The 23,301-nt window shown below is 46.4% G+C and overlaps 1 protein-coding gene and 2 non-coding genes across 6 annotated transcripts in view; 2 read left to right on the top strand and 1 right to left on the bottom strand.

Annotated features, from left to right (window-relative positions):
* The first annotated feature begins 7,476 nt into the window (after positions 1 to 7,476).
* Positions 7,477 to 7,549, top strand: TRNAV-CAC (transfer RNA valine (anticodon CAC)). The gene has a single exon. It is a non-coding gene; the product is annotated as a tRNA-Val (tRNA).
* Positions 7,550 to 8,186: 637 nt separating this feature from the next.
* TRNAG-UCC (transfer RNA glycine (anticodon UCC)) lies at positions 8,187 to 8,258 on the bottom strand. The gene has a single exon. It is a non-coding gene; the product is annotated as a tRNA-Gly (tRNA).
* An 892-nt stretch (positions 8,259 to 9,150) lies between these two features.
* Positions 9,151 to 23,301, top strand: part of DPP9 (dipeptidyl peptidase 9) — a 51,617-nt gene continuing 37,466 nt past the window's right edge. Inside the window, exons 1-7 of one of the 4 annotated variants that reach the window (XM_053299741.1) lie at positions 9,151 to 9,347; positions 13,034 to 13,123; positions 18,425 to 18,498; positions 19,603 to 19,859; positions 20,996 to 21,108; positions 21,265 to 21,438; positions 21,632 to 21,800. In XM_053299741.1, coding sequence (XP_053155716.1) covers positions 19,634 to 19,859; positions 20,996 to 21,108; positions 21,265 to 21,438; positions 21,632 to 21,800 — 682 coding nt within the window. In that variant the 5' untranslated portion in view covers positions 9,151 to 9,347; positions 13,034 to 13,123; positions 18,425 to 18,498; positions 19,603 to 19,633. Of the gene's footprint in view, positions 9,348 to 9,525; positions 9,545 to 9,732; positions 9,820 to 13,033; positions 13,124 to 18,424; positions 18,499 to 19,602; positions 19,860 to 20,995; positions 21,109 to 21,264; positions 21,439 to 21,631; positions 21,801 to 23,301 lie in introns of those variants that run through there. The other 3 variants (XM_053299738.1, XM_053299740.1, XM_053299739.1) reach the window with 3 other exon arrangements.

Genomic DNA, 23,301 nt, shown 5'->3' with positions numbered 1-23,301 from the left:
GCGCTTTCATAATACCCTCCATTAGACATGCATTTGATCTACCAGTGCTGTCAAAATGGAGAGAGAGAGAGAGGGAGAGGGAGAGGGAGAGAACATATTTTTAAAAAATGGTTTCTTACAGAAGAGACTCCAGCCAGGCCCAGACAGTTTTTCTCTGCCAGAAAAGATGCAGGGTTGCCTGATGAAAATCCAGACCTCAATCATGTCACAGTATTTGTGGTCTGAGTGCAGGGGAAATACAGTTTTGCAGGAATGGATGAATTCACTTGTGTTCCAGTTATCCCTGTTTACCAAAGCAGTTCCTATTTTCTGGTCTCTGTCTCTGATCATTCATTATCCTTGTTTTGTTCCAAGTTGTTTTGCCTCTTAGAGACACCTCCTGAGAAGGCTCTTGATAAGCCTTAGAAAGCTGCCTTCTGCTGAGTCAGAGCCTTGGTCCACCTAACTCAGTGTTGGCTACATGGACTGGCAGCAGCTCTCCAGTTTCAGGCTCAGAGAGTCTTTCCCGGATCTACTTGGATATGCCAGGATTGAAGCCTGGGATCTTCTGTGTGCAAAGCAGATGCTCTGCCATTATAGATGCCCTCAATGAACACCCAAAGCTGCCTTCTGCTGTGTTGGTCTATTTAGCTCAGTATTGTCTACACCAGGGATTCTCAACGTTGGGTCCCTAGATGTTACTGGACTTCAGTTCCCATAATCCCCAGCCCCAGTGGCCTTCTGTTGGGGATTATGGGAGCTGAAGTCCAATAACATCTGGGGACCCAATGTTGAGAATCCCTGGTCTTCACTGACTGGCAGCCATTCTCCAGCGTTTTAGACAGGTGTCTAGCTCAATATTGTTTACAGAGAATGGCAGTATGGCTCAGTGGCTCCATCTACCAGGGAGCTATGCACCCTCAGGTGCAAAGCCTGGGGATTTCTTAAGATGGGGCTTCTTGGATTTTGAAGGACCAGAGGGAGAATGGGGGTGGGTGTCCATAGGGAAACAATACAAACCTCCCTGTCCCAAGGTCCTTCAACACCATCCCTGGTTGGGCCGGACTGGGGGCACTGAGAGGGCTGTGGAATGTATGTGGGGAGGGCGCCAGGTTTTGAGCAGAATGGGTAATTAAGGGTGGGAGTCAGGGCGCAGGGGCATCCCACGGGTGGGGAGCACCAGGAATATGCCCTGTTGCCCTGTGGGCCAGTCCGAGCCTGTTAAAGAACCAGAGCCAAAAATGCAACAGATATGAGGAAAATATTCAGGAGCAGCCAGCAGAGACTTGTGTGACTCAGCAGCTGATTGAAAAGGAATCTCTGGGTTGCAATCTGGAAACCCTTTCATTGCCAGGCATGCAGAGACTAAAGCGGAAATGGGAAATGCTGAATGCAGCCCGTCAACAAGCCTGGGAAGGGCTGCCTTTGAATCCCGGGTTTCTGCTGGCACCTGGTGGCAGAAATTCCACTCAAACTCTTCTTCAAACAGCTTTCATTGGGAGGTCATAAGAACATAAGAACAGCCCTGCTGGATCAGGCCCAAGGAAGCCCATCTAGTCCAGCATCCTGTTTCGCACAGTAGCCCACCAGATGCTGCTGGAAGCCACAGGCAGGAGTTGAGGGCATGCCTTCTCTCCTGTTGTTACTCCCCTGCAACTGGTACTCAGAGGCATCCTGCCTTTGAGGTTGGAGGTGGCCCACAGCCCTATGACTAGTAGCTGTTGATAGACCTCCTCCATGAAGTTATCCAGACGCTTCTTAAAGCCACCCAGGTTGTTGGCTGTCACCACATCTTGTGGCAGAGAATTCCACAAGTGGATTATGCTTTCTATGAAAAGTACTTCCATTTGTTGGTCCTAGATTTCCCAGCAATCAATTTCATGGGGTGACCCTTGGTTCTAGTGTTATGTGAGAGGGAGAAGAATTTCTCTCTATCCACTTTCTCCACACCGTGCATGAATTTATCGACCTCTATCATGTCTCCCCCCAGTTGTCTTTTTTCTAAACTAAAAAGCCCCAGGTGTTGTAGTCTTGCCTCATAGGAAAGGTGCTCTAGGTCCCTGATCATCTTGGTTGCCTTCTTCTGCACCTTTTCCAGTTCAACAATGTCCTTTTTTAGATGTGGTGAGCAGAATTGTACACAGTACTCCAGGTGTGGCCGCACCATCGTTTTACATAAGGGCATGATAATATTAACATTTTTTATTTCCAATCCCCTTCCTAATGCTTCCAAGCATGGAATTGGCCTTTTTCACAGCAGCTGCACATTGAGTCGACACTTTCAACGAACTGTCCACCACGACCCCAAGATCCCTCTCTTGGTCAGTCACCGACAGCTTAGATCCTCAGAGGCATATCTAGGGAAAATAGCACCTAGGGCAAACACTGAAATTGCGCCCCCTGTCCAAGCATCTGACACCCATCTTTGAGATAACTTTACCATAATATCAGCTGAAAAAATACAAGTCAAGCTCGTTAATCTTTTAATATTTCAAAAACTATTTAGCAGTGGACTTAGCCAGACCAAAAAATGCTGGAAAACTACAAATTTCAGTATGTGGGGGTCATGAAATACCCAAATACTATGTGGAGGTGTACTTGGAAAACTAAACAGAAGTGCCTGTCTAATTCTCTACTATGCATTGTAGCATCACCATTACATAAGTTTTAAAAATAAATGGAGAATTTGGCTTTTCCTAGATACTCTGTAAATAATTAAAGGATATGCAGAGTAAACTGTGTCACTGCTTGGAATATATTCTAGTCTTTCAGAAAGACAGTTAAAATGAGAGAAAGAGAGCAAGAAACTCCCAGTGGGCCTTAATATTAAGGATTTCACACTGATTCAAAGACAAACTCATCATTAATAGCCATATTATTAAGACATCACATTTAACTCACTTATCACAAGAAGCAAAGTAAGAGCAAATGAATACAATCCTAGCTCATAAGCGTCAGCTCATTATTCACAAGCCCTGATTCTCTGTACATAGTGCCAATCTGAATATGTGTACAGTGTCTTATATTATTATTATTATTATTATTATTTTTACCCGTAGCCCCTTTGGGGGCTTCCTAAAGGCTGGGTTTTTTTTGCAAAGGTTCCCCCTCACCCCGCTGGCCTCTGGGGCCTCGCAGGGACCATTTGAGCATGTGCAGTGGCTGTTTTTAAAAATAATCTTTTTTTTTTTTAAAGGCCACTGAAAACAAAATAGCCACTGCGCATGCTCAAATGGCCTCTGCAAAGCCTGGCATGACCTAGAGCCTCACAGGGGCCATTTGAGCATGCACAGTGGCCATTTTGTTTTTGCCAGCCATTTTGGTTTTTTAAAAAATTAATTTTACAAAATGGCACCCACCTTCAAGTGGCGCCCGGGGCACGTGCCCTGCCTGCCCTACCCTAGATATGCCCCTGCAGATCCCATCAGCGTATACTTGAAGTTGGGGTTTTTTGTCTCAATGTGCATCACCTTATACTTGCCAACATTGAACCCCATTTGCCACTTTATTGCCCACTACCCCAGTTTTTGAATTAGGTCATTTGAATTAGGGCCGTGGTGTGCTGGGGAGTGGCATCTCGCCTTTCCCCTCTATGTTATCGTCACAAGCTGAATCCTCTCCCACCCCTAGAGCTGCTGAAGAGAAAAGCTACAGGCAGGCGACGTATTTCCCCCTCTAATGCTACCAGCAGGGAGACGGGTTTCAAGCCCATCTGCAGAAATAGAGTGGTGCAAACAAGGCAGTGATGGGTGAGATGAATTTGGAGTTGGAGCTGTAGCTGGAGTCCCAGCGCGCACACTGTGCAGTGTCCCACACACATTTTGCGCACTGCGGGCACTGCGGTATCCTCCAAAAGCACGTGCGCAAATGCTGAAATAATGGAAGAGAGTTGCAAAATTAAATGATGTGGAGCAGGGTTTCTTAACCTTGGCCCCCCAGATGTTGCTGGACTACAACTCCCATCATCCCCAGACATGGCCTCTGTGGCTGAGGATGATAGCAATAGCAATAGCACTTACGTTTATATACCGCTCTATAGCCGGAGCTCTCTAAGCGGTTTACAATGATGTAGCATATTGCCCCCAACATTCTGGGTACTCATTTTACCGACCTCGGAAGGATGGAAGGCTGAGTCAACCTTGAGCCCCTGGTCAGGATTGAACTTGTAACCTTCTGGTTACAGGGCAACAGTTTTACCACTGCACCACCAGGGGCTCTCTGATGGGAGTTGTAGTCCAACAACATCTGGGGGCCCAAGGTTAAGAAACCCTGATGTGGAGGAATAGCTGCCTATCCCACCTTTCCTTTTACCGCTGTTACCAAGTAGGCTTTTTTTATGGCTGGATGCACTCACACAACTGTCATTTGGAAGACACCGCATTGCCCACGATGCACAAAATATGCATGGGTTGCTGTGTGGCACATGAGGCCCCGTGTCCTGTATTATGTGTACACACAGTGCACACCACTTTCGTAAACTGTGATTATTTTTGTTCTGCATGTGTATGGTTGGAGGCACCCCAGTCTCCACTCAGTGAATAACCACAGTCAGCCACATCTCACATCAGGGACAGAATCACAGAAGGCTCAGACCCTGCCAAGTGTCAAGCTTCTCTCAGCATCATGCACACAGGCTCATACTCTGGCCAGGATGGAACTTGATTGCAAATTAATTTAAATTTTGTAAATATGTCAAGTTGGGATCCATCTTATTTATTTATTATTTCTCTGTTTAAACCGCCCTGAGCCATTTTTGGAAGGGTGGTATATAAATTGACTAAACAAACAACAATAATAGGTTGCCTTCCACCGAGTCAGACCATGGGTCCAACTAGCTTCAGTGTCAAGGTGAGACTCTTTTGCTTAAGAAGTTCAGCTGACAGGAACAAACTATCCCAATCAATCAATTTTATTACAGCTATAGGCCATACAACAAACCATCCCAAATTATAGGTTGGGGCTCTTTTTCTCTTCTGTACCTAGCTTTTTTATTGTCTAACAAAATCTAATATAAACAATATAATACAGAGGTTTGCCATAAAATACAAATTTTGCCATTAAAAGGCTTGCAGCAGAAGAAATGCATAGATTAAAACAGATCATCTTTAAAAATTCACACTCAGAAATAACCAATAACCAATCAAGGCTTGAAAAAACTCTCTCTCCCCCCCTTACTCTGAAAAGAAGACACTTGAAATAATACATGGGCCTCAAAAGGCTAACTCTAGCTTGCATACAAAAGGTGGCTCCTTAGTGCTTCCTGGCATTTCAAAAAACATTCTTAAAAAGGATACAGTATAATTCAGAGCTATTGCTTCTAGTCTCAAAAAAGAGACTGGCTCTATCTTAAAACTTCTTTACAAGTATCTCTAAAAGTCCATTTTGTAGGCTGAAACAGCCCAGCCATAAGATTGAAACAATACATTTAGTTTCTGTTATTCAGTCCTTGAAAATGTTGCTCTGAGTGGAGACAGGAATATTATCTTATTTAGTTGCGTTCTTTTGCCTCATTAACGTCAGACTAGTCTCTTCATTGGAATGTAAGGCTTCGATATGTGTCCAGAGAAACTGCTAGGCAGAAGTTCATAGGCACAAAGGTTATTCCTTCCAGCTTCCAAGCGGCTCTGGCAGAAGAAAGGCTCCTCTCATGTCAAGCAAGAAGGCCAGATTGCGTTTATCCATGACATCAGCATTACCTGCACTCACTGGCAACGGCTGCCCAGAGTTTCAGATGGGGTCTCTCTACCTGCAGAGGCTGTCAGAAACTGACCCTGGAAACATCTGCATGCAAAACAGATGCTTTTCCACTGAGCTATGGCTCCATCCTGAATGGAAACTTGTGCATTTGCTTTTTCTTACCTGGAAAACAACTGAAGGAGAAGAGACCCAGATGATGATGATGATGATGTCCCTGTCCTGAGGGGTTTACAATCTAGATTACTATTATTGTTGATTTGGGTATTGGCTGACACCCTGACTAAATTTACTCAAAGAAGTCTCATTAAAGGACAAGTATTTTTTATTTTTTATTTTTTTATAAGGCATGTCTAATGGAATTTCCTTGAATAAATTTAGACAGGATAGGTTGGCCACATGTCCCGGATTGGCTTAGACAATTACTTTAACAAATTTTACCCATTTTTCTGTTGCCTCTCTCCTGGCACGGTAGCTCCATGGTGCCAATAAGTCCCCTGCTAACTTGGCAAAGAGGCACCTTTTACCGTGGTGATTCTCTTTATTTAGCAGGGGGAGAGTAACTAGCCCTATCCACCCCCAGCACAGCATCCCTCCAGGGACTGTTGCTGGTGTCTATCTTATGTTTCTTTTTAGATTGTGAGCCTTTTGGGGACAGGGTTCCATCCATCTTATTTATTTATTATTTCTCTGTGTAAACTGCCCTGAGCCATTTTTGGAAGGGTGGTATAGAAAATGAATAAATAACAACAACAACAACAACAACAACAGAACAGCCCTGCTGGATCAGGCCCAAGGCCCATCTAGTCCAGCATCCTGTTTCGCACAGTGGCCCACCAGATGCCACTGGAAGCCTACAGGCAGGAGTTGAGGGCATGCCCTCTCTCCTGCTGTTACCCCCCTGCAACTGCTACTCAGCGGCATCCTGCCTTTGAGGTTGGAAGTGGCCTATATGTTTTACAGCCCCATATTCTGGCCCTTTCTCTGGCACTAGTGCTGCTGACGGGCTAGATTGACTCTCTAATAAACCCCTTCCTCTCTTTTCTGGATAATCTCTAGAGTTAGTGACATCTGTGGGCAGAGAGATCCCTCGTCAGGGGCTCTTTCCAATCTGGATCAAAAAAGCAGAGGACACCTGTCCCTCTTTTGACGGCTGTGTGCAGGAATTCTCTCTGATCAATGTGGCAACCGTAAGACAGGATGCCAAGCACTGTTATTAATTGTATTTATTTCTGTAGTGCTATCTATGTACTGGTGCCTAAAAAGAATGAGAAGAGAGATCCCTGCCCCGAAAGGCTTGCAATCTAGATTTTGTCTCGTATGCAAAAAGGGGAGGAGGCAAGGGTTAGAAGAGAATAGAAAAATGCTGTTGATGTGTGTACATCGCTCTGAGCTCCTTGGAGGAAGAGTGGGATATAAATGTAAAAATAAAATAAAATAAAATAAAATACATTGAACCGGTGGGGCTGGGTAAGCAGCGAAGCACTCTGTGAAGCGAAGCACCCAGAGTTACTCTCCTCCTGTTTATATTTGCTCTACGTCTCACAGGCATAAAAATGCTTCTCATTCAGTTTTCCTTGTTTCCACCTATTTGTGGAATAGGTGGAATTTCCTTGTTTCCACCTATCAGTTTTCCTTGTTTCCACCTATTCCGTGGTGTTTTCCACCACAGAAAATAGGTGGAATCCATGAGCTCTACGTCTCAACGTAATCCTTGAATGAGAAATGAAATTATCTAGAAATAGTAGGAGAAGGCAGGGGACATCAATATTAAACGACGCAAAAGCTTTTTTGAACAGCCGAGTTTCCGTAGTGTAGCGGTTATCACGTTCGCCTCACACGCGAAAGGTCCCCGGTTCGATCCCGGGCGGAAACACGTTTTGTATTTTCAGAGCAAACCTTTCAATTTAGGTTTGTGACGATTAGTGTAAATTAGTAAAGTTAAGGTAAGAAGTTCCTTTACGAATAAGGATCCTTAGCAGCGCTATTTTTCTTGCTTTCTTGCTTGCAAAACGCCATAGAATCCATTGCTTGGCCGTAAGGATATTTGATTCCGAAACCTGGGCGGTTTTTATTTATTTTTTAACAAAAAGTTTATTAAACTGATTTTCTTTTTCCAAAGCAAGATGAAAGAGAAAAGCAACTAAAGGAGAACCAATGAAAAAGGAAGTTTTGGGGTCTTTTTTCTTTTGCATCAAAATATTATCAAGGATGTGGTGGATGCTGGTTGGGAAAATGAAAGGAAGAAAAATGTTAAATTGTGAAGCCAGATTTATGAATATATGTCTGTGTTCAAAAGAAAGATGAATGCGTTAAAAAGTATTTCTTCATTGATCGGGGAATCAATGATCCCCTGGATTTGGAATCAATGTTAAAAACCCAGGGAAACTGATAATGAAGACCAACACTTTTAGATCCAGGAAAGATGATCAGAATTATGTTTCATGTGGAAGTGATAGCCTTTCATTTTATAAAACATTAATCAGTGTGAATCAAGTTAGAAAAATATATTCTGCGTTGGCCGGGAATCGAACCCGGGTCAACTGCTTGGAAGGCAGCTATGCTAACCACTATACCACCAACGCCACTCCTGAAAACGAAAATGTTTCATTGCCCTTTTAAAAAGTTAGTTGAGGGCAGATCATACCAATACACCAATGAAAACAGGTGCGGTTTCGCATGATGCTTTTATTTTTAATATTGCTGATCCAGATCATGATGAGGATGTGTACAAAACACACAATGTAGGTGACAAGCAGGCAATGTTTCACTCGCCTTCACCCGACCAGCCTCCTTTTCCCCCCTTGGGATATTGGCACCCTTCCATTTCCAAAAATGGTTCCTTCCAAATGACTCCCGCTCGCGTGTAAAGAATCTCTTTTCTCTGTCCCTGGATGAATTATCAGTGGTTCCTTCCTAACCACCCCCTCTTCTGATCTGGTCCATCTGGTCTCCATAGCAACCCTTCATGTGGAAAGGAATGGATCCTTCCGACACGGAACCTTTTAAAACACACACACACATATACTGTACTGAAAAAGCCTTATGTGTTTGCTTATATGTGTTATATTTATAATTCATGTATCTACCTGCATATTTTGTCATAATAAGTATATTTATTATAATTTTCTATATGCATATTAAATGCATTAATATATAAAATATATAATCTATAATATAATTATTCTATATAAGATTAGTCTATTTTATATATTTATTCAATAAAAAACGTTACATTTCTGTTTCTATTATAATTCTAACAAGCACCCGTCTTGATAGAATGGAATGGTTTCTGCCATAGATTCGCGTCCTCAGTCCCGCTCCCACTTCTTCTAGTACCTAATGTCGCGAGACCTGCGGGGAGCGAGAGTGCATGACAAGGGCTTCCCCCTTAACATCCCTTATGCCCTCAGCTCCTAGCCCCACCCTTCGGGCTTCCTCTCGCGAGAATTGGCTCGGGACGCTAAGCTTCCGCTTCCTTGTCAAAGGTCGCGGTGGAAGGCTTGGAGAGGCCGGCGTTTTCCCTTCCCCTCCCCCGTTTCCGGGAGTTCCTGACTCTCCAGGAATGGAAATGGAGCGGGAGTGAAGCCGCCGTGGGACCCCCAACCCCCTCCCTTCCCCCCCTCCCCACAGCGGAGGAGCGCCGGCCTGCGGGAGGCCGAACAGTCACGGAAGTGAGTGATTGATGGGCGGGCGGGAGGGGCTAAATAGGGTAGGCCCCGCCCCTTACGGCACGGGGCGCTGCAGCCCCGCCCCTCTTTCAATGGGCGTGGCGGAGAGCGAGGGGCTTCCGACCATCTGCAATGTGAAGGGTCTTCTGGCCACGCCCTTCGAGAGGGGGGATTACTGGCAACGCCCCCAGCGTAATAGGGTTTATGGCCACGCCCATGAGAGGGGCCTTCTATTTGGCCATGCCTCAAATATCCTGGGTATCCCCTGTTATGAGAGGGGGCCACGCCCCTAATACAAAGTCTTGTTTAATCACATATATTGCCATGGCAATAGGGTAGTTATGGCCATGTTCAGGTTGAAGAGGTTTCTCTGGCCATGTCCCTGTTGTGGGGGAGGGGTCTTGTGGCCATGCCTTTGGCCACACTCTCACTGGGGGCTCCTTGGACCACATCTCTAAGGGACTGGACCCTAGGAGTGAGTGAAGAAGTTTCTAACCACACCCTCAGTGGTGGGCCATCTGTGGTCATTCCTCTGCTAGTGTGAGGAACATGGGTTCTTGAACATAGGAAGCTGCCATATACTGAGTCAGACCCTTGGTTTATCTAGCTCAGTATTGTCTTCACAGACTGGCAGAAATCTCTCTTAGCCCTATCTTGGAGAAGCCAGGGAGGGAACTTGAAACCTTCTGCTCTTCCCAGAGCGGCTTCATCCCCTGAGGGGAATATCTTGCAGTGCTCACACATCAAGTCTCCCATTCATATGTAACCAGGGCAGACCCTGCTTAGCTGTGGGGACAAGTCATACTTGCTACCACAAGACCAGCTCTCCTCTCCTAGACCAGCTCTCCTCTCCTTGAGTCCCCTGATGTTTGTGGACTACAACTCCCATCATCCACAGCCACAATAATGGGAGTTGTAGTCTACAATATCTGGGGATCCAAGTTTGAGAAACTCTGCTTTAGTGGGTTGACCATAGTCTGTGGCGAAGGGAATCTTTTTGGCCACACTGCACAGGACCCATGCCTCTGGGTGATGCACAATACTCTCACATCAAAGATGGAATGGAGAGCCTCTTTTGCGTGTGTCTTCCCCCCACACCATGTGGGGGTGTGTGCTAAGGAGCAGCAGCACTGTTAGGCTATACTGACGAATTCATCTCCAGCCCTGTCCTTGATCTGCTGCGGAGCATTGGGACTTGCATCCTTGCCCATGCCCAGAAGGAGCTGCACCCACCACCCTTTGGGGCCCTGAGGGTGGAAATCTGGGGAAGGTTTCTCCTCCTCCTAGTACACCTCCTCCTCCTAGTACAGGGGCACACATTTCAGATACCCCAGTGGGCAGGAACCAACCATTATTTCAGCACATTTATTAAAAATATTAGTGAAAGGGAGAGGGAGTCAGGGGGAAAGCTTGGGGGAGAGAGGGATGCTTTCAGTGGGCTCTGGCCAAGGGGCAGGGGACATCTGGCCTCAAGCGACCAACTGCTCCTAAATAGAGACACTGCTGCTCATCAGCAGGATAGGCCAAGACCTCTTTATGGCTCTTGCTATTGCTGCAGGATATTCCTACTTATGGGCCTGAAAAAAAGTTCCCTGCAGGCCAGATCTGGCCCCCAAGCTTATGTTGTGCAGGCCTGTCCTAGTATCTGTTGTATGAGAATGAACAGTGAAGTCAGAGAGTTTCACCCACCATCTCAATTTCTGGGATGTTGGGTGGGGGGCTTAGGGTCCTGCTTGTGAAGAAATGTGAGCCCTCCATAAGGAGTGGGAATCAGTGTTCTCTCTAATTTTTTTCATCTATGTGCGGAATGATTTTTTTCTGGGTGGCAGTATCCAGGCAGTGTGTGCGCACGTGCAGCCTGAGCGGAGTCTAAAATTAACTGAGCGGACATTAAAAAAACTTGTGAGCGTGCTCACGCGATCAAACTGACGAGCTGTGGTGTTGCCCCTAAAATTGATTTTAATTTTAAAAAGAGCTGCAGAATGAAGAAAAGCTAGCTTTCACCACCACCCAAAATTTGGTCCCATTTTGAGAACTGGGAACTCTGGAACCAGACTCGTATCCAAACAGCTACAGCCTCATGCTGTGAGCTGCAATGAAGTTTTTACTGTTTCTTTTCTTTTTTTTAATATAGCAACCATGTGCATGGTGTTCTAAAGAATATAAGAGAACAGGTCCCTGTCCTGAGAAACTTACAGTTGGATGTTTGTCCCAGAAAACCTAGGAAGCAGCCTTACACTGAATCAGACCCTTGGTCCATCTAGCTCAATATGGTCTACACTGACTGGCCGTGATTTCTCCAAGGTTGCACGCAGGAGTCTCTCCTTGCCCTTCCTGGAGATCCTGCCTTGGTCTGAATCTGGGAGCTTGTGCATGCAAAGCAGAGGGAAGTAGAGAGGAGAGCTGGTCTTGTGGTAGCAAGCATGACTTGTCCCCGTAGCTAAGCAGGGTCCGCCCTGGTTGCAATGAATGGGAGACTTGATGTGTGAGCACTGCAAGATATTCCGCTTAGGGGATGGAACCATTCTGGGAAGAGCAGAAGGTTCCAAGTTCCCTCCCTGGCAGCATCTCCAAGATAGGGCTGAGAGAGATTCCTGCCTACAACCTTGGAGAAGCTGCTGCCACTCTGTGTAGACAATACTGAACTAGATGGACTTATGGTTTGACTCAGTATATGGCAGCTCCCTATGTTAAGCAGAGGCAGGGGTAAACAAAGAATATTCTATTTGTACAAACATTTAAGCTTAGCTATGAGGACAATGTGGGTTCTTTTGCCCTGCCCCACAAGACTGGCACATTTGCAGTTGTAGACTTTGCAAGGAAATTGTGGACTCCACAAAATTCTACCTTGCAGTTGGATCAGGAGGTAGCCTGGAGAAGTACTGCAAGTTTGCTGCTCCTTGGGGCAGGGCTAAACCAATGAGTTGAAGGTGGAAGGGAATAGATTCTGGACAGACAGGAGGAATTTCCTAACTGTAAAAGCTGTTGGACAGTGGAACAGTCTGCCTCATGCCGTAGTGGGCTCTCCTTCATTGGAGGTTAAAGCTAAAGTTATGTGATTTTTACAGTGCTGAGCCAGGGGAGTCAATGGTCTGATAAGGCAGCATCTGGCGGCATCATGCCGTTCAACTTACACATTCTGTTAATGCTGCAGAAGAATTGTCCCTCCTCTGTGAAGAAAAAAGGGAAAATCTTGTCTCTTATTCTTCTCTGGAGCAGTCTAAGGCGGGCGGGAGGGTAGTCTTTGGACCTGCCACTGAGACCAGAGGGTGGAAAGCCCTGTACGTTGTGTGAATAAAGCAGTGGTTCCACGATTGCTACATTTGTGATTTTTGTTGGGTAATAAGGGGTCTCTAGCCAGCCTCTCCATAAGAACATCTTAGCCATCCCATTTATTTTATTTTTTAATTTTAATTTTATTTTAACATTTATATCCCACTCTTCCTCCAAGGAGCCCAGAGTGGTGTGCGTGGTTATGTTTATCCTCACAACAACCTTGTGAGGTAGGTTAGGCTGAGAGATACGTGACTGGCCCAGAGTCACCCCTTGAGTTTCATGGCTGAATGGAGATTTGAATTCAGGTTTCTTGGTCTGAGTCAAATACTAGTCTAACCGCTACACCTACATGCTATGCTACACCACACTGTCTCATCATACCCCTATTCTGTCTTCTTTCCTTCCTTTTTTAGTTTCTTATCCCGTCCAAGGCTCGCTAAGCAGTTGATGCAGAAGATAAAGAGGGCGCGCCTGGAAAACGAAACTGCAGGAAGTTGGAGAAGGTAACTTCCCTGAGACTGTGCAGGTGGCCTTAGGAACTAGGAACTGTTGCTGACTCGAGCGTTAAAAATAACCAGCTCATAGGAGCTGTTGTGTCGCACCGCTGAGTTTCTGGGTCAAGAATGCTCAGAATTCTGCTATGCAGGTCCATAAATATCTAGCCAAATGAATCCCCTTCATATAGCGTGATAGTGATTTGTTGGAATCTGGTAATTCATCCCCCCCCAATTTGGCTGATTGCCATGGAGTTGGTACTGTGTGGGGCTTTGAGTCACAGGAGGTGGGTGAAGGGACAAGCATAAAATACCCAGAGAGCCTTGATTCTTGCAGCTTTGGAAGTATGGATTTTTCATAATAATGGTCAGGTTCTCACAAGGGCAAGCCCAAGATACTGTAGTATTAAGTCCAAATAAACCCCTCCTTCCCATACCCCCTTAACATGTAGCTCAATTCACTTAGAAACTACCTAGGAAGCTGCTGTCTACTGAGTCAAACCCTTGCTCCACCTAGCGCAGTATTGTCCAATGCCCAGTCTGCCATGCCCACGCTGCTGCCTTATAGACAGCCGGTTTGCCTTGTGGCAAAGCTGCTTCTGATGCCGCCCCCCCACTCACCCCGACCACCAAACTGATGTTCAGAATATGTTTAGTTTAGAAAAAAGATGACTACGGGGAGACATGATAGAGGTCTATAAAATCATGCATGGTGTGGAGAAAGTGGATAGAGAGAAATTCTTCTCCCACTCCCATAACACTAGAACCAGGGGTCATCCCATGAAACTGATTGCCGGGAAATATAGGACCAACAAACAGGACCAACACAACGCATAATCCACTTGTGGAATTCTCCCACGAGATCTGGTGACAGCCAATAACCTGGATGGCTTTAAGAGGGGTTTGGAGAACTTCATGGAGGAGAGGTCTGTCAACGGCTACTAGTTGGAAGGCTAAAGGCCACCTCTAGTCTCAAAGGTAGGATGTCTCTGAGTACCAGTTGCAGGGGAGTAACAGCAGGAGAGAGGGCATGCCCTCAACTCCTGCCTGTGGCTTCAAGCGGCATCTGGTGACCATTGTGTGAAACAGGATGCTGGACTAGATAGGCCTTGGGCCTGATCCAGCAGGGCTGTTCTTATGTTCTTATATAATAGATTTTATTTGTGAAAGCTGCAAGTCTCTGTTGCATCACAGACGTGTGCTTGAAATGCCCAGATCAGCTGTGCCTTCTTCTTTCCCGGGCTCGTGACCCCTCTGCTTTCTTGTGATGTGTGGTGCTCTGTGGCAGTCACATTGCCCTTTGGAAGAAGCCAGCCTAAGGCAGATCCCAGCTTATGAATCTAGAGCAATTCACAGCCAGATCCAGCAGAGCACTTGAAAGGAAAATCAATTAATCTGGCCTTGTTAAAAGCGTGGCTTCACAAACTAAGAGTTGCGCAAGGGGAATGGCAAGGAGGGGTGTTTTTTTTTTTTTGGTGATCCCCTCCTTCCCTCTGCACCCACCTGTATTTCACAAAAATATGTCACTGAGGATTGGGTGACTGCTGAGGGAGGAGGTGGGGGTTTGATTAAAATCACCCTCCATGTACAAGAAGAAGCATTCTCCTCCTGCAGCAATTACTCAGAATGTCAGGCATGGTCTGGAAGTTTAAAAGCCTCCCTAGAGCACACATGGAGATTGTGATAGCTTGTAGCTATGGCCTCTCATCTGCCCCTCCTATATTCAGGTTAAAAACGTTGGATCTTTGCTCAAGACGAGGGAAAAGAAACTCCCTTTCAGTTTCTAGGTACATTTGGAAACTTCCCCAGACCCTCTAGATTCTACCATTCTCTATTTCTTCTTAAAATAATAATTAAAAGAGAGGTCACTTGAGCCCAGAAGGATGAGATGTTCTGTCTCTCTGTTGGCGGTTGCGTTAATAGACTTTCTCCTGGGGTCAGTGGGGGTGGGCGGCTTTGATATGTGCCCCCTGCCATGGGCAGGTGCTTTCCTTGTCACTAGGGCTGAGTCGAATTCTCATGGGTTTTGACTTTTGAGGTGACATTTGAAAGCTTAGGTGAATTATTTGGCAAACTAGTTGTGTCAAAATGGAGCTTTTTCTTAGAGGCACAATCGCTGCTTACAGAGTGTTCAGGATTCCCAAAAGGCCTTCCCCTGCTTTATTACTATATTTTAAAAAGTACAAAAATGAATATAAATTACAAAAAAGTGTTACTGTACAACTCAGTACATATTTATTTATTTATCCTGATTATATACCGCCTGGTATTTGTATCTCTCAGTGGTGTACACAGTTTTAAACAACATAAAAGAGTTAAAAATGATTAAAACAATACCACTGGATTAAAAAAAAGGTTTAAAACAATTTCATATAATAAAAATGATTGAACAGTTTAAACTTAATTTCAGTTAAAAGCCTGAGAGAACAGGTGTGTCTTGAGGGACTTTCTAAAAGCAAATAGAGATGGAGTTGCTCTTATTTTGACAGGGAGCATATTCCAAACCCCCGGGGGCACCCACAGGAAAAACCCAGTCCCGAGTTGCTACCAAATGAGCCAAGAGCAACCATAACCGGACCTCCCTCTTAATAGGCGACAGGGTTCGCTCTCTTAAGTACCCTAGACCCAAGTAGTATCCAAAAATAGATTCTTAACTGCTCAGTACATCAAACAAATGTGAAACATCCCTAAATGAATAGGCTATTTTTTGCCAAAACCAAATAAAGGGTTTCCAGTTCCCTATCAACAAATTCAGTTTCTGTTTTCCCTCCTTTACCCTTACACATGCCGTTAGTTTTGCCATGACGGCAAAATAATAAATTTTCTCTTCCCATACAGTTAATAAAGAACCACCTTGACATTTGACTTAACTTAATGTGTTGGACTCTGATTTTGGACTTCAAAACGGTGCTGTTCTGGCATCTGGTGCAGTTTTCTCTCTAATTTTTTCATCTGTGTGCGTAATGAATTTTTTTCTGGGCGGTAGTATCAAGGCAGTGTGCGCGCCCATGCATTCAGAGTGGGACCTTCCTGATTAAACCTGAGCGCGAGCTAAAATTAATTTTTGAGCTGACATCAAAAAATGTGTGAGTGCATGCCTTAGAGGGAACACTGGTCTGGTGCTCTTCTGGACTCTGTGGTGGTACTGACCAAGCAAATGGCTGCCACGCATGCGCAGAGGCTGGAAGAGCACCATTTTCAATTCCAAAATGGTGTTTGGAGCAGGTCATTCCGTTCTGGAACTCAAAACAGGCTCACTTTTTAAGTGTGTTCTGTTTCGAACTTGGAGTGTTCGAAACATCCCGTTTTAAGGTGGAACGTTCCGACTGCTTAACCAACTGCACACCTCTAGTTTTAACTGTCCTGAGAGACTATTTTTCAAGCTGAGAAATTTCCCACTTTTTGTTCAAGCCTTCCCACCAGCTCTTTGCCACAGACTTCCATTAATTCTGCCCACCTGCCTGTCTGTTAACTGCTCTTTGAGACCACAAACATTCTTTTCACTGTTACATGGGGATAATTTTGAGGGTTTGGGGGTCCCTTAGTTTCTCCCCCCCCACAGGCTTTTTGAACATTGATGTATCTGTGGACCACCTCAAATCTGCCAATACCTGCCATTCGCTTGCAGGCACTCCAGTTGTGCGTCCATAAGGATCATGACATTTCCAGCTCTTTCAGAAATAGATATGATACTGAATAGCATTCCCGAGTTCCTCATAGCCTTGAAAGGGCCTTTTGAAGCTTGCTATAGAATTGTTCCACATCTTGTGCCCAGGATTTGAGTTTTTAAAGAAACACATCTCAGAAGGGGGTTGGAAATGAAATGGAAAACTCCCTCTGCCAACCCTAACCAAAAGAAAACTCGAATCAGATGGGTGGGTTTAGCTTGACCCTCACCATGAATCGGATGCGTCGTTCTGTTCCATCCTTGTAGGGCTGTTAGGTTTGTGTATGTGCTTGAACTGTCCTTATGCTGCGAGGACTTGATTTGGCCTTCAGACAAAGACAGACACACACACTTGTCAAGTTGTTTGAATACTGACCTGGCTGGCCTTGGAGACTTCCTTGATGCTTGGGTGAGACAGGGCAAAAGGTCACACAAAAGCATGCCTGGATTCCTCTCAGCTGAGTTGCCACATCTTGCTGCGTGGGAAGATGGTGGATTTGCACTGCCTTCCCTCTTTATGTGGTGTTGGGAGTGTGTGATTCCCCCTCTTTCCTTTTGTGCGTTTTGCACTTTGGATGCTGACCAAATATTAGCACTGACTGTCTGATGCGTAGGGACAAGGAACAAGGTAGAAGGTTTTGGATTTACCTGTTTTTAAAAAAGCAGTGTTGTGATGTGCTGGTGTGTCATCAGCCTTCTGGACAACTGCAGCGTAGCTTGTGCTGCCTGCACATCTTGGATCGGAAAATACTTTTTCGTCTTTTGTACATTTTCAAATGTCAGGTGTGTTCAGTCCTGCAGTGTCAAGATTTGGTGGCGGCGGCGAGGTATCTTCTGTTATCTTCTTCCTTTCTCTTGTTCTCTGCTGCCCAGGACTACATCTAATGAGCTTATGTTACAGGCGGGTAGATTTCGGTCAGACTTAAGGACAAACTTCTTAAAAGTATCAAGCAGTTTGACAGCAAAACCAGTTTCCTAGTGGGATGATGGACCCTCTCTCTCTCACTGGAGGTTTCTTAGCAGAGGCTGGACAGATGCTCAAGTTTGGGAAGAGGAAAGCGGCGGCACCGGAGGCGAGGCAGGAAACAAAATGGCGGCGGCGGCGGGGAGGGGGGGGGGACGACGGACGGACGTTTAGGACCGACAAGCAGAAGTACTTTTTCACACAACGCATAATTAATCTATGGAATTCTCTGCCACGGGATGTGGTGATGGCCACCAGCTTGGATGGCTTTAAAAGAGATTTAGACAAATTCAAGGAGGACAGGTCTATCAGTGGCTACTAGTCTGGTGGCTATAGGCCATCTCCAGCCTCAGAGGCAAGGTGCCTCTAAATCCAGCCTCAGAGGCAAGGTGCCTCTAAATCCAGCCTCAGAGGCAAGGTGCCTCTAAGTCCAGCCTCAGAGGCAAGGTGCCTCTAAATCCAGCCTCAGAGGTAAGGTGCCTCTAAATCCCAGTTGCAGGGGAGCAATAGCAGGAGAGAAGGCATACCCTCACCTCTTGCCTAGGGGCTTCCAGAGGCATCTGGTGGGCCACTGTGTGAAACAGGATACTGGACTAGATAGGCCTTAGGCCTGATCGAGCAGTGTTGTTCTTATGTACTTCCGAATGTCTTAGTCCAGGCACCACATTTACATTTCTAGGTGCCCCGGCTCCCTGCTGGCTGGAATTTGCCACGCCCTTTTCTACAACATGAAGAGATACAACTCAGACAGAGGTGAGCCACTCTGAGACTGAAGATGAATTTCACCAGTCTGCACTGCCTTCTGGGCCTTGTTTGAGGGGCCATTTCGAGGTATTTACCTCCCCAAACAGTTGCAGAGTCGTCTTGGAGAAGTGTGGCCCAGGAGCACACTGGTAGGGCACTGTGGTGAAACAGGATGCTGGACTAGATAGGCCTTGGGACTGATCCAGCTGGGCTGTCCTTCTGGTCTTATGAGCACAAGAGGATGTGGGACAAAACTCTCACCTCATTGGTTGTTGTGTGGTGTGCTGTCCAAGCAGTTGCCCCCTGGGATATTGCAAAGGATGCTGAGATCTCCCATGTTTGCAGCTGCTGCACTCTTTTATTACTTCCAGTTTTAAGATCTTGTGTAGGGCCTTATGATTACTTTGGGTTGCAGGTGGAGGGTTTATTATTATTATTATTATTATTATTATTAATTTGATCTGTATACTGCCCTTCCAAAATGGCTCAGGGATTCCATGTTTGAATCTTCTCCTGCATATTTTATGCAGTGTGCATAAACTATGCAGTGTGCTCCCGCATAGACGAGGTGGGGCTGTAGCTCAGTGCTAGAGCATCTGCTTTGCACGCCAGTCATTGCAGAGCTAGATGGACCAAGGTCCTGACTCAGTAGAAGGCCGCTTCCTTAGGCTCCTAACGTCTGCTTTGCAGCCTCTCTTGGTAGGGCTGGGAAAGACCTCTGCCTGAAACTTTGGCGAGTCACTGCTGGTCTGTGTAGAGTAGACAAATATTGAGCTAACTGGACTAATGGTCTGACTCCGTATAAGGCAGCGTCCTATGTTCACACAGAAAACTAGCATGTTGGAGTGAAGCTTAGACTGAACCCTCTCCCCCCCACCCCTGATATGCTAGCTATCTACGTGCAAAGTGTCTTTCCAGATGGGGAGCATTTAGAGTTTCAGTTCATCCACAGCAGACTGAACTGGCAAACCCCAGGCTTTCCCATTCTGTTAAATATATGAGTGAACCCTGAGATGAGAACTCCAGGGGGAGGGGGCGATTCCACTCCCCCTTTCCCACTTCCACCCTCCCGCTAAATGTGTCGATCTATCTTTCTTTCTTTCTCTCTCTTAGTTCCTTGACCAGTTCAGGAGGAAGGCCGAGGATGACAGCAGTGGATGCGTTGTCAGATAGCGCTGAAGTCGTGGAGATGGAGGACACGTCCCCTTCGCAATTTCAGGTGGAGAAGCATTCGTGGGAGGGGCTGCGGGACATTATTCACGGCAGCCGGAAGTACACAGGGATGATTGTGAACAAGGCACCCCACGACTTCCAGTTTGTCCGGAAGACTGAAGAATCGAGCCCCCACTCCCATCGGCTGTATTACTTGGGTAAGGCCGGCTTCCGTGGCTGTTACTCAGTCAAAGTTGGTTGAGTTTTCCAGCCAGCTTTGGGCAATGGGCTAGTCTTAGTTGCCTCTTTGACCCTTGGGCATTTTGAGCAGGGATTCCCTGCAAGATTTGGCAAGCCATTTGAGGGTCTGGGCTTCTAATCCAGGCCAACTGTTGGGCTTCATTTGTTGCTCGTTTGCCTCCAGGCTAATCTCAAAAGTGCTTTGAAACCCTGCGCAGCTTGGGCTTGTCAGGATCTTCAGATCATGCATATGATGAGTCTGTGATATGAATCCACCAGGGCCCTCAGGTTGCCAAGGGGGTTGAAGTCCTCCTCTGCAGCCATAAGACCAGAAGAACAGCCCTGCTGGATCAGGCCCAAGGCCCACCTAGTCCAGCTTCTTGTTTCACACAGTGGCCCACCAGTCCACTTGGCGGGGACCACGGACAGGTTTTTTTCAGTAGTAGCCCCCCCCCCGGCCTTTGGAATGCCCTTCCAGAGGGGCTTCAGCAGTCTTCCCCTTTGACTAGTTTTTAAAAGAACTTAAAATCCCTCTTTAAAAAAAAAAAAGATCTTAAAAACTAGCTGTAATTATGTCTGGTTTTTATGCTTGCTGCTTTATCTTGTGTATTATTTATATTATTATTTATTTATTTATTTATTTGATTTATATACCGCCCTTCCGAAATGGCTCAGGGCGGTTCACAATTAAAACAACTTATAAAACAGTAAAAAGCTAAAACAAATTAAAACAATAAAACAGCTAACAATTTAAAACATTTTAAACAAAAATAAAACATTATCCCCAGACCCCAGCTCAAGAAAACATAGACTCAGTATAGAGGAAAAGGGCCACAACTTTGTTAACTATTACACACAGCATGGCAGACTGGAACACCAGGTGATTAATCACCCTTAAAGAACAGGTGATTAATATTCTTTTATTGTTATGTACAGTATCATGTTTTTATTAGATTTTATGGTTTTTTCTTGTTTTGTTGTGCATGTTATTTGTTGACTTTTTTATTGCAAGCCGCCTGCATTGCAGTCTGTTGAAGGGGTGGGATATACATATTTTAAACCAATAATAAATGAATACAAGGGGGTCTCCCCTTTTTCTTACTTGGTGCAACAGGAATGCCATATGGAAGCAGGGAGAACTCCCTGCTCTACTCTGAGATCCCCAAAAAGGTACGGAAGGAAGCCCTGCTCCTGTTATCGTGGAAACAGATGCTGGATCACTTCCAGGTGAGGAGGGTCAGTTGGGTCATGCCTGGTGTGCTGTGGCTTGATAGTGCATGGTGGGGTCAGAAAGTGTTGTGATTGAGGCTGCCTGTGACCTGCCCTTAATTCATGCGTGCATCTCATTTCTTCACCTCGGTTGTCTCTATTGCTCTCTCCCAGGCTACCCCACACCATGGGATGTATTCCCGGGAGGAAGAGCTTCTGCGGGAGCGCAAGCGGCTGGGGGTCTTTGGAATCACCTCCTACGACTTCCACAGCGAGAGTGGCCTCTTCCTTTTCCAGGCTAGCAACAGCCTCTTCCACTGTCGGGATGGAGGCAAAAATGGCTTTATGGTGAGTCCTCTTGAGGCTCATAAGGGGCTTCCCAACTTGGCAGGATTCAGTCTGGCATAAGAAACAACTGCTGTGAGCGGTTCTCAGATGTTGACTAACTCTTGTTTGGGATCCTGATTCTGGACGGCCTTTTTTGCCCTCCCTTGAACGGACTCTGCAAGTGGCTTCACATCTTCATGGTTTTTGCCCACAGGTCTCTCCAATGAAGCCGCTGGAAATCAAGACACAGTGCTCGGGGCCCAGGATGGATCCCAAGATCTGCCCGGCTGACCCGTCTTTCTTCTCCTTCATCAACAACAATGACCTGTGGGTAGCAAATATCGAGACGGGAGAAGAGCAGCGACTGACGTACTGCCAAAAAGGTCCATTGTCTTTATTCACATCCATACTTTACCTTCACACTTGCATTTACTTACACTCACATGTGCGCCTTGCCAACAGAAGAGTTGACAAACAGCTGAAGAAGAGAATCTAGTCTTTCTCACTTGAAGGGAGAGACTGGATTAGCCCACTTTGCTGATATGTGGCCCTAGGGCTGTGGCCCACCCAGACACCTTCTTTGTCCCCTTGCCCACTTGGAGCTGCAAGTGGTCCTTTCCAGGATGCAGCATTTCAGCCACAACTACAGGTATTTATTTACTGAGGCGGTTCCCACGATCAGTGGAAGTCGCCTGGAGAGGGTTAGCAGGGAGGGCAGGCTTAGCCCACTCTCCCTGCAGATGACCCAGCAGTCTGCTCCTGGCGGCCAAACCAGCCGCCCACACGACTGCTGGCTCTGTTATGGAGCTGGCGGGTGCTGGGGGGAGTGGGGGGGGGCGATTGGCCCCCAGAAGCTCCAGCATGCCCTGCGCGAGTGCTCAGGGCATGCTGGAGAGACCCCCGAGCCGGGAGGTGGCTTTTTGCCTCTCCTCCAGGGGTCTCCTCGTGAGTTGCTGCGGCGCCGAGCCATGCCACATCAACTCACGATCAGAAAAAGCGGGTTTGTGGAGCAAACTTTGCACTTGCTCCGCAAACCCGGTTTAAGTGCCAGGGTAGTTTAGCGGGTTACCCGCTGAAGAACCACTGGACTCGCAGCCCGATTTTCTCCCATCGTGTGAATAGCTTCACTGTTTTCCAACCGATGTTTTCAAAGAGGTTTTCAGAGAAAAATAAATAAGGCTCCCTGTTCCCAAAATATATGGAAGTATTGGCAATCAGGACATGGTCCAGAATGACCTGGCGGAGATAAATGGTGATGGAGGGGCACATGTTTTTGAATACAGAAGGTTCAGTGTTCAATCCCTGGCATCTCCAGCTAAAAGGGGTCTCTGGTGTTAGAGCCAGGAAGGCTCTTTCTGCCTGGGGCATTGGAAAGTTGCTATCAGCCAGAGAAGACATCACTGTAGGGGTTGTTAACCTGGGGTCCATGAGGTAGGTCCCGCTGTGGAAGGTTAAATATGTAGGAAGTCCTCAACGTAAGGCAAATGGCACTCCAGACATCTGTACATTGCTACCTTGTTTCAACTTTGCTGTGGTAGGGGAGACTCTGCTAGATGGCTGCTGGTGTGTGGGCTAGAGGAGGAGGTGGTGACAATGATGGATCAGGCTCACACTGTCATCCAGATGGGCAGCCTGGTGGCGGTTGCTGCTAAATCTAAGGCTGCAGAGGGATTGATTGATTCTGTCTTTAGAGGCTCTCCCTGCCATTGCTTCGACTCCTCCTCCTTCTCCAGGCTTAGCTGCCATGCTGGGGTGGCAAGAGGGAAAGAGGCTGATCTGCTGCTAGCCCAGATGCTGCTTCCTTCCCTGCCCAACTGTTACCCAGGAGGAGGAGGGAATGGAGGTGAGCCACCCAGTTGCCTCCCTTCCAGGGAAAGGTGAGAG

This window comes from Hemicordylus capensis, chromosome 2, assembly GCF_027244095.1.
Source record: "Hemicordylus capensis ecotype Gifberg chromosome 2, rHemCap1.1.pri, whole genome shotgun sequence".
Lineage (NCBI taxonomy): Eukaryota > Metazoa > Chordata > Lepidosauria > Squamata > Cordylidae > Hemicordylus > Hemicordylus capensis.
Note: the sequence above shows the minus strand (reverse complement) of the source record. Positions and strands in the feature narration are given on the sequence as shown.